Here is an 11,501-nt window from a genome sequence, read left to right as displayed (position 1 = left end):
ATTAAAAAAGTGTGATTTGGGGTAAAACTAGGACCAAAATATTATGAAGTATTTCCATTTAATGAAGTGTTGCAATTAAAAAAACGACTGTTTTTAAGAAGTGTTTCACTTAAAAAGACCATATGAACTTATGAAGTATTAAAGAGAGATATAGTAGAGAGTAAAAGATTTATTAAAGAAATTATGATGCATAAAGTGCGGTCATAAAAGGAATATAGTGAAAGTGAATAGAGCTTAGAATAATGGATAAAAAGAGTGAGTAGAACTTAGAAAAGAAGCATATTACATTAACAAAAAGGCTACCAAGTTAAAGTAATTAATTCATTAATAGTGTAAAATTTGTATTCTACTTTCCAAGAAAAATAGTTTCCATGAAATTAACAACATAATAGATATTTCATTAAAAAAAAAAAGGCCAAAATTATAACTGTATTCAGTAAGCCCTGTGTTATGCTTCATCAATGAGACCAACTATTCTTGACTTAATCACAGGTTAAATAAAGATCATATTTTCCATCAAGTAACCAATTATCCAATATCATCAATTGCAATTTGCGATAATTGCCTTCATCTCTGACCTACAGTGACTCTGCTATTAATCTCTCTGTTACTGCTTTCGGAAGGCCCATTACACTGTCGGTTGTCCCAACCTGCACGAGTAAATAACATAATTTTCAACATAACTGCCCTTAAATTGCGCTACACAATTCATTTCTTGATAAAGATCCAACTAGTTGACAGCTTCAGTAGTTACATTCAAGGTGAGTGAAATGATCTAGTAGGACATCATGTCCGATTGATGGTGTTATGTCTGTGACAGGTTCTGTGACTTTGAATATCACCCTGGTACAATGATTTTATTTTTAAATGATTGCATATTTTGGACAAAGGTCAATTTTCCACATTCTTACTATATCATATAGAGTGGTCTAGGATAACTATTATTGAAGCAAATGCAAAGAGAGTGGAGAAGACCAACCACTTGCTTAACCAATGGTTTTATGAGAGGATGTTCAATTATTAGAGCACCAGCAACATGCAGTACTGCACCCTCTTCGATCTGAAAATTGGAAGGAAAGGATCAAGTTACAGGCAACAGGTTTTAAAATCATTTTCACACTATATCCGAAAGAATTTTGAGAGGCATAAGAAAGGATAAAGGACATTGAGGAAGGAGAATGCTTACAAGCTTGTCAATAGTATCATCTGGTATTTCATCGAACACAATCTGCAAAGATGTCAGAGCACATGTATTACGAAGTGCAGTATTTCATCTAGGAACTAAAGAATAAGGTATACAGCTATGGCAGTAAAACTGTAAAAGTGTCATGCGCACTTGTATCAGGTATCAGGTAGCATGCATAAATTGAAGTAGGAGGGCATAATTAACAAATGTGTTTCTAAGTACGAAAGGGTGAGTGAAACATGAACTTTCTGCCACAGTAGACTTCTTAAGTAGTGTTTAAAAGTGTAGCTACGGCTATTTGAAACATGTAAGCCTACAATGAAGATTATGAATCTCAAAGTTCATGTTTTTTATTTATTTATTTTTTTTATTTATTTTTTTTTTTAATTTTTTTTTTTTTTGTGGCATGAATGAATTTGAAATCCAACTAATGGTGGAGTAATTTTCTTTCATTTGATAAATTGAATATACGTGTACTCAATAAATATACAGATATAAAAAAAAACGAAAAAAAAATAAATAGTGGGTATTTTTCGTCTTCAAGAATAACCTGGATCTCAGAAGAGTAGATATACAAACATAAAGTTCACTTGTCTAAATCAAGAAGCTGCAACATGAACCAACTAAATTACAAACTAAATAGCCAATTCACAGCAAAATTTATTGAAAGACAAGGCAGAAACTCGCTATAACTGCTAAAACAGAAGAAAAAAAAAGTGATATAAACTAAACATTTCTTTTCTCTACAGGGTTGGGGTAGGCTAAGTTCGTTAATGGGGAAGACACAGATAAGTAAAAGGTTTCTGCATTTTTCTCCAGTTGAACTCACGAAGTATAAAGAGTATGTATCTTATCCAGATGATGAAGCAGGTCTCAGTAAATTAAATACTTTCAAACAAATCACATCAAAACGTACCTCCACTCTATCCCATTCCCCTTTCCTGAAACCTGTCTGAAGGTTTGTCACAAGAACAGAGCTGACAGTTGAAGCCTTCCTGCCAGAATAATCTGTCAATGAGACAAATGAGAAACCAATTTGAGAAACATGACCACAGATGGCGCTCTCCTGTTCTCAAATTCTATGTCACTATAACAAACTATCATAATTGCATAATGCATCTAAGTTTACATTACCAAAGTGGTACTCCTTATTACTTAGAATTTAGGATACCAGAGGAATGCACTGGTCAATTTAGAATACTTAAATGATAAGCATTGAGAACAAGGCGATGAAAAAATTTTCACTCACGAGGTGGTAGACAGCAACTGCACCATTTTTTTATTATTATTTTTTTGGATAAGAAACTGCAGCATTTTATAGCTGTTCATTCAAAGCACAAATTGCCAGCAATTGGGATTTGATTGTACTCATAAGTATGGATAACAGTCAGCAGAGCTACCTGATGAACTTTCATCATCTTCTCTGTTTAATACTTGAAAACCCATTGACTTTGGAAAGAACCCTTCTCCAAAGAAAAATCTGGTTCAGATCAAGTCAATTATTATTCTTCTTTACATTTGATAAGAATAAAAGGAATGGCAAACAGGATGGGAGGAAATCACATAGAGGCAGCAACAGGGGTTCAAAACTACAAAGCTATTTTACAATACACACCCCTCGTATATTCTCTCTTGATCAAACAAAGAGTTCGATTTCTAATGCTAATTGATCAAATACGCTTCTACAATGTGTGACTGTTACCAAGATCGTGACCATAGCTGTAATTCAACCTAGGTGAGCTGTTATTCTTATAGTTATTCTGCACGGATCCACTTCCGTAGCTCTAGCAATTAGCAAGGGAAGCTTTAGCTTACAAGAGTTACAATCACTGTGGGTTGACCAGTTCAGCAGTCAGCATCTACCAAATATCTCATCAAACTGATGACCACTTTTAGGGATGTCAAACCGGACCTACAATAGCCAGTGTTCATCACCAAACAGCCCTAAATCAAACAATGTGCCAGCAGCCAAATGGTGACCTTGTTATCAAGTACTGATTTAAAGAAGGTAATTTAAGCCCAAGAAGGAACACAAGTCCAGTTTTATAATCAAATTACTTTATGACTTAAAGATTTCACAAACAAGTAAACACATCCCAATTAACACAAATTGATAGTCAATGACACTTTCATAGGCACATAGAAACCTTTTAAATACTGTCGAGCCTCCTCTTTGCCAGATGGTTTTTCCCTTATCATGCCTTCATAAACCACCACCTGGAATGAAAGAAAATAAGAAATAAGCAACAATCCTCACATTCTCCTTAAAAATTAATTTGTCCACAATGAAATGAAGTGAACAGATGTTGGGAATAGTAAAATACGACCCACATTAGCTTAAGTACAGATGCTCATTCGGCTTTGCAAGATTGAAGGTACAAGTGAGATAATGTCATAATATACAATATAAAGACATACAGAAAAATAAGGATAGTGATACCAAGTTTTTTTATATTGAAGACTTAAAATTTGGAAGTTTTACTCTAGTTTTCAATTTCAATAATATATTATCAGAACACTGCTCCTTTTATACATCTTTTTTGCGAAGTACGAAGACATTGAATAAAAGAGAGAAGAACACATAACAGGTGAAAAGTGAGGAATTACTTTTACAGAAAAGCAGTTTCCCAAACCCAAGCCTGCACTACTAACATCCAAGTTACATCTTCATGTAACACCTTATAAGAGCTATAACCAACAGACTAGTTTGATGCTAATCAAACATTAAGCAATGTTGAGAGAAACCCTCAAAACATTACAGCTTTTCTATGTCCCAAGTTGAATTTCTCGCTTACAAGTAAAACGCAAAGAGCAATACTAAATTGTAGCAATTAAACAGGCCAAAATGTCTCCACATGGTCAAATCCACATTTAAATAGGAGAATATTATATAGCCACTCTATGTGAGACCAATTTTAGCCATACCACTAATTGTGCAGTTCTAAAATCTCTCCACATGGTCAAATTGGACACAACTCAACGCTAAATTCATTAGCTGATCTTAACTTGTTTATCTTATAAAAGATTAATGGGTATGGCTGTTACTTGGTATTTCTTGATACAGTACCCAGCTTGAGAGACAGAACAAAGGAGACATAGAAAGCCAGAGAAGGCCATATCCTACTTCTTCACAGTATTCCACGTACTGGACATTAATAGCTTCCTAAATTAGGAAACATGGCACCAACTAATAAATGCATAAGCTGTTAATCAGCAGATTGTGTATATAGGTTTCCAGATGCTGGGTTCTAAAGAAACCAAATAAAGTATGAATAATAAATTCTCTGCGAGAACATGAAGCTAAGTTAAATAAATATTGTGTTTCCTCAATAAGACTTTTATCTTATCAAAAAAACATGCTACTGCAGGGGTAAGCACATGGGATGTGTAAACATAGCCCTGCCCTAGAAAAGAGGTTTTGGCAATGGGCACTGAGATGAATGCATCTTTCAGTACGGGTTCGTTTGGCATCACTGTGGTTTTCTGTTTATAAAAATATATGATATATGTCATATAATGAATAAAAATTAGTCAAGCTTATTAAAATCATGAAAATTTTGAAAACTGATGACAGAAAAGTGAAAACACCTTTTTCTTGTTTCATGTTTTTGGTTTTCTGTTTTAACTGAAAACAAAAAACAATGCCAAACATAAAAGCTATGATGAATACTCAAGATGTGCAGGGATCTAAATTGTCAAGGACAAGTGCTTTCAGATTTTTTTCTGGCAAATTCAAAATTTTTGTTTTTTTTTTTTTTTTTTTTGACAAAAATAAATACAATGTCTCTAGTGTAGGAAGACAATGATGGAAATTAGAATATCAGATAATGATATTTTGACAACAGAAACTGATTTTTGCCTGAGGAAAGTTGCTGACTACAAGAATTACAACACTTTTGATGATAAAGACGACCAAGAAAATCTTATGCTTAGTATATATGACGCTGCCAAAGCTGTTTAACCTCAGAGGCTGGTCAAATCCATAGTGTGTGGGACAACCAATACTTGAAGGAATCATGTGCCTTTATTCCTTACATTAATTAAATGAAGTTGTCTTATGTAAAGATAAAAAGGAAGGTGAAGTGTCATATGACGTGGAGTCTCTCAACAATTAAGCACAGTAAGAGTGTGTCTGCGTAGCCTACATTTGACAAGAGGAAATGACACTTATGGCAGAAAAGCATTCTTACACTTTGCAAACACTCAATAGCTCAAGAGAGTGCCTCACCATTTTGCAGTTTTTGCTTGCTAATCATATTTAACTTGGCAAAAGTATCTATCCATTTATGTATCAGATATAGTTATCAGATATAGTCATTTGAAGATTCTACTTCCTGCATGTCTCAAAATATACATCATACTTTGAACACATTTTATTACAATTGTTTTTAGGTGAATCTCAATTTATGTTCTCAAAGTATCAGCTTTTATAATTTTTTCTAGCATATAATTGAAGTTAGAAATGGTCAAAATAGTGTGTTGGAAAACTTAAAAGTCAAAATGATGCAATGTATTGAGAAACAGAAGATGTATCTCACTACAACATATGCCCGGTGAATAAATTCCAAAAGGAAAAAACTATTGCAGAGACTAACTAGAATATGATCTTTAAAGGAAAAAGAAAATAACAAAAAAAAAAAAGGGAACTATTTATACTTGGTCGGCTGTAATTAAGATAGTGGGTCCAGCATCAGTTCTGAGATCACCATTGGAAGACTTTGTTAATGTGGCTTCTGCCTGAGAAGATATGGCGATAAATTAAGTAAATATGGAATCCACCACAACACTAACACAGCCTTTGACAACATACACAATCACTGTCAACAGAATATACTAACACTACCTTTGACAACATACACACTAAATTGTTGGAGCAATTTCTAATGCTATAGATTTGATAATGTTGCGGGACTTGCGGCCAAATTCCAATAGAAGGGTCATCAAACATCAAACTAGATGAATGCAATCAAGAGTTTACATCTTATTTCAACCACAAAGCTTAAGAAAATTAATAGCAAGTTACAACTAAGGATTAGCCTTAGCCTCTGAAATATGTCCATAAGATTGGTTGCAATAGCAGATTAGACAAGAAACAAGTGATAACATATCAAGAATTACAATCAGTCTGTTGATAAATCTATGGTCAGCTTAATTAGCTAATATTAAAATTTAATAGGGGAAATACAGGCACTGTGCTGACTTTAACCTCATTTGTACAGCATTCACCAAACAAATAACAGATGATCACATGTTGCATTGACCACAAGTAAATCAGCTCTCACAATGAGTTTTCAAAAACTTAGAGAGGATGCAAAAGTCACTGACAGATCGACTGATCAGTTGAGAGGCTATTTCTGATATTCTGATAGAGAATACAGAATTCCTATTTCTTTGATTTCAGTATGTATACAATTATTATAAATACTTTGTATGTGAGGCACTTAATATACAGAGGCGAAGATAATCAGCGATGTTAAACAAGAGAGAACTTGAGCAGCATTATTATAATAGAAAAACACAGCCACGATTAATGCCCCCAGTACCTATGACAACTGAATTGAAAAAGGACAAAGGAGACACATTTTACAGGTTGGCATCAACAAAAAAAAAGTATCACAGTATAGCATCAAAACAATTAACATCCTTATTAAAAATTCCCCTGCAAATTTGCAGTAAAAACATTAAATCTTCTTAATAAACCAGCTTCGCCCACTGCTATTAGCAAGCCACAGTAGCTTTCTCACTCAAGGATTCTATAATCAACTTGCAACACTAATTATGGAATTTTCTGATGTCTATGTAAACACTAGTCAAGAAAAGGAGAAAGATTGAAGGGTACAATGAAAGATGAGATGAGACCACTTATTTAAAATATTATGTTCAACATAAGCACAAAATGAGCTGCCCTTAATTTTGATATGATCATGATTCATGAGTAAAAACAGCCAAAAGTAGAAAGCCTGTATAAATTTTTAAAAAGTACATTAAAAGTGTTAAAGCACTCTCAGAAGACAAGCATTTTGCAATATCTGAATAAATGCGTGCATAACAAATACTTCAGACAGTAGGGCAGCACACAGATAGAAAGAAGAGAAACCATACTGTGTCAGCTGCAATGAGAAGCGTTGGCTCATTATCGTTCACTTGTTTATCAGCAATTTGAAGCTTTGAGATGACAGCATCAGCCTGAAGGATATCCAGAACTCACCATTAGGCTTGTACGAGTTGGCTTCTCAAGAAGAAATGTATTACACCGTCACAACTCTCTATATGGAGATTACGAGGCATGGTGCATACTATATTAAAACCACATACATTCACCAAAAATTAATAGTGCCTACAGGACTGAAGAACACAGGTTCAAACTCGAACAAGAAAAACAAACTGCAAGGCCTCATACTGTCATACATGATACATACACTTATATCTTATGCTAACGCTCAAGCTAAGTTACATTTTCTTACGCAAGAACAAATTTTGGAAATTGTTCATGTCAACCTCAAGTCAACTACAATTACAAGATGCTTAATACCTCCTCCATCTTTATATTTACACCCCATTTTTAATGCTCGGATCCCCTAAATGTATCCTCTATCTCATAATGGTCCTATCACTTTACACTCTCGTCAATTACATATGGTCCAATTGGTTTAGTCACCTGTCAAATTCCCCAAACTCTGATGAGGCATACAAATAAGGACAGAGGGAGTAAACTCTCTGTAAATAAATCATTAAATCAAAATGCATTGAACACGAAAAATCGCAAAGGGGTTTACTTAATCACTAAACTCGCAACGAACCACAACATATGAAGTTGCACAAACATCTCAAACTTAAATGGGGAATAAAGATTGCACCTTCGCCTCAGCAAGGGCCATGACCAAATCTTCCGGTTTTTCTTTGCGGATAGCCTTTTCATCAATATCAGCAGTCTGCAGGACAAACATAATTCTATACTTCGTATTTAAAAACCCAGAAAACTAATAACAAAAGCAGCAGATAATCAACTATGAATTTACCATAATTGTGAATTCATAGCCCATTTCCACCATTATTTCTCTTCTTGCTTTTGATTTCGAGCCCAAAATTATCTGCACCAAAGTACCAAACCCCATAATATGTGCATAATCACATACAAATTTCAATCAACATATAGTAAATGGGTTAATATAAGCATAGTATAAGTAACAAAAAAAAACCAATAGAAAATCTTCAAAATGCTACAAATTAATTTCTTCAAAATTCAAATTATTACTATAAATTATTCTGGAAAGTTGATAATCTAAAGTCCATATATAAAGGAACAAGACCCAGATAAGCAATTAATGTAGAGTACAAAGAGTGAAAATTTGAGTTTAATTACACGAATAATTCGAAAAATATAAGTTTGTTGATAAGAACTGAAGAACAAAGTAGCATAAAAATAAGTACCTTGAATGTGGGAGTAGCAGAATCCATCCTCGCTCAGTTGCTCTTCTTTCTGATTCTCTGGACAAAAGAATAAGGTGAGGGAGACGTCGTTAAGTCTTGGCGGATAGCACCTATTGATTTCTAAGCATATAGGATGACAATTTTGCAATTAAAAAGTACTATTCAAATAACTTATATTTTAGTGATACATTATACATGCATAATGGTACATATAGAGAGTCAGCTTTTTCCAAAAATTGAAACTTATAGGATGGTAAAAAGTACCACTACACTCGTAATAGTTCACAAAACGTACTATTCAGACAAATTATACTTTAATGGTACATTATACGAGTACATGCATAATGGTACATTATAATGTACCACTAGAGAGTCAGCTTATTCTAGAAGCAAAAATTGAATCAACGGAAATTACTTCCTTACCCTCCTATTTACATAACTCGCCCATAGGTGCTATGCGCCCAGACTCACTCGGAAGACGTTGCTAACAGTTTTAAATCTATAGGAAAAATGAATAAAAATAAGGGAAAATTTGCCAACAAGTGCTATTTATATGACAACTTTCAAGAACAACTATCATTTTTAATTTTTTTTTTTTTTTTGAAAAAACTACTAAAAAAAACACAAAATCTTTGACTATCACAAAATCTGGGGCACTATCACATACTTCCTCCGTTTTTTAATTTTCCGGCAAGAATTTACGGTTGGTGTGGCCTAATTTATAAAATTTTAATCAGTTGTGGTTGAAATATGCAGTGGCTAAATACAATTATAGGTAAATTGCTTTTAGTTTTGTATTGTAGTTAATTTAATTTCTCAATTTTAATTTAAATTAAGGTTCATAATTAAAAAAAATTAAATTTAGGGTTTTAAGAAAATTGAGGTATTTGGAGCAATCGAATCGTATTGTCCAATTTAGGGTTAATATAAGAGTCGTTTTATCATTTCATATAGGTTATTTGGTCGAAATTATATAAAATGAACCTCTCCAACCGGATATTCTTGCCGGAAAACCAAAAGTGGTAGTGCCACTCAAAGTTTTTGTGTTTTTATGGTAGTTTTTTCGAAAAAATAATAATAATAATAATGGTAGTTCTTCAAAGATGAGGTCATTTAAATGGTAGTTGTTAGCAAAATTTCCTAAAAATGATCCTAATTTTCGCTCGTTCGCTTAAAATTATGCCAACTTTGGATTATTTTTAAATAATCCAAATTTTAGGGGTCATTCGCTTTTATCAAGCCTATCGATCCCAAGTGGCTGACTGACCGTTAATCTATAAAAGTGGTTTTTTTTAGATTTAAGTAATACGTGACAGCACGAAATAGGTTGAAAATTTATTTTTTAAAAAAAAAATAAATAAATATCCCATATCCTACTCCCGCGCAACATCAACGATCACCACCACCATTTCGGCAGCTCCCTCCCTAAAGCCTAGCGCAGGTCCCCCCGCCCCACCCCCATCGGCGCCCAGAACACCCCTACCCTCGCTCCGGCGCTGACGACAGTAGCAAATTTCACTTTTTGTGATTTCATCATTACGAGTCTCGAGAGCACTCATGGGCCCATCGTACCGTTGGATATTCAAATTTGAGCACAAATCGAAGTTGTTGATTCGATTGGAAGCCGGAATTGATGTATTTAGCAGCCTAATTGCTACAATTGATGGTGGATTAGAGCAATTGGGTGGCAGATTGGTGTTATTGTTATGCGATGTGATGATGGTTGGCGCTATTTGTGGTGGCGATTTGGGCTCAATTTATGTGCTGCTGGGACGCTGGAGCTTTTGGTGGTTGGCGCTATTGGTGGTGGTTGTAGGTTGTTTGTAGGGCTGTTGTTGACTTGTTGGTGAGTTTGGGGAGCTAGTTTTTTTTTTTTCTTTTTGATTTTTTTTTTTTGATTTTTTCATTTTTCAACCAATCATGTGGTGAAACATGTCACCTAAACCTGTTATAACAGGTTATGTTATCGATTGGGACCATTTTGAGCGAATGACCCTTAAAGTTCCGATTATTTAAAAATAATCCAAAGTCGCGATTATTTTGAGCGAACGGATGGTAATTGGGATTATTTTTATCAATTTTTACTAAATTATATGGAGTGCACTGACAGGGTAAAGTCGTATCCCCTAATCAAAAGTAATTACCTAAGTCCTCTAACTAAAATAGATAGAGAAGTAGGGTCGAATCCACAGGAAAACAAGTCTTTCTACTCCTAATTAATTATTATAATCTAAATTATCAGGGTAACCAATGTTGTTGTAATTAAAGACTATACTACTAAGAATATGAGTAGGGAAAATAAAGTAGGGAGAAATCAAATATTAAAAGGCCTAGGGCATAGGTTCACTAATAAACAATATTCCAGGGTAAAATATAACAATCAATCATCAATTAATCAGATCATAAAGCGCTTTCGCTACATATTACAATCACAGAGTTAATTTACATGTATTAAATCTCATCTCTCGAATCAATCTTGACCTAACCATTTATAAATTACTCTGCCTATTGAAACTAAGCCTAAACATCAATTCTCATCTCTAAAATCTCGAATCAATATTGCTAAACTCATACAATTAAACCTGGCCAAATCTAATTGCATAGCATTAAAACAATCAATAGGAAATTAATTAAGAATTAACAATCAACAACCATAAATTACCCCTTCATATTATTTATTAGATCCCCATAAACCCTAGAAAGTAAACTACTCAGACATGATTAAAAATAAACTAAACAAAGCAATTAAACAAGTCATAAGGGATTGAAGGAATAAAATTACTGAAATTAATAAAGAAGAAATCGTTACGAATCGACGGAATTACAAAGCGGGGTCAAGAACAAAAGTAAAAGTTGAGAGAAAATCTAGAGAGAGAAAATAATC

General features: G+C 33.8%; 1 protein-coding gene across 2 annotated transcripts; it reads right to left on the bottom strand.

Moving 5' to 3' along the window:
- Window positions 1-300: 300 nt before the first annotated feature.
- Window positions 301-8,705, bottom strand: LOC145598220 (uncharacterized). 2 transcript variants are annotated; one of them, XM_081654545.1, is made up of 10 exons: window positions 8,618-8,704; window positions 8,206-8,277; window positions 8,044-8,118; window positions 7,289-7,372; window positions 5,843-5,923; window positions 3,334-3,403; window positions 2,103-2,194; window positions 1,187-1,228; window positions 980-1,060; window positions 301-650 (listed from the first exon to the last, which is right to left on the bottom strand). In XM_081654545.1, exons 1-10 carry the CDS (start codon window positions 8,642-8,644, stop codon window positions 579-581), a joined length of 696 nt encoding a protein of 231 aa, XP_081510671.1. In that variant the 5' UTR covers window positions 8,645-8,704; the 3' UTR covers window positions 301-578. The 2 variants fall into 2 exon arrangements, with proteins under 2 accessions (XP_081510671.1, XP_081510672.1); XM_081654546.1 differs by lacking the exon at window positions 5,843-5,923 and having other exon boundaries at window positions 8,618-8,705.
- Between the last annotated feature and the right edge of the window lie 2,796 nt (window positions 8,706-11,501).

This window comes from Chenopodium album, chromosome 20 (assembly GCF_948465745.1).
Source record: "Chenopodium album chromosome 20, dcCheAlbu1.1, whole genome shotgun sequence".
NCBI lineage: Eukaryota > Viridiplantae > Streptophyta > Magnoliopsida > Caryophyllales > Amaranthaceae > Chenopodium > Chenopodium album.
This window is presented reverse-complemented; position numbering and strand designations above follow the sequence as displayed.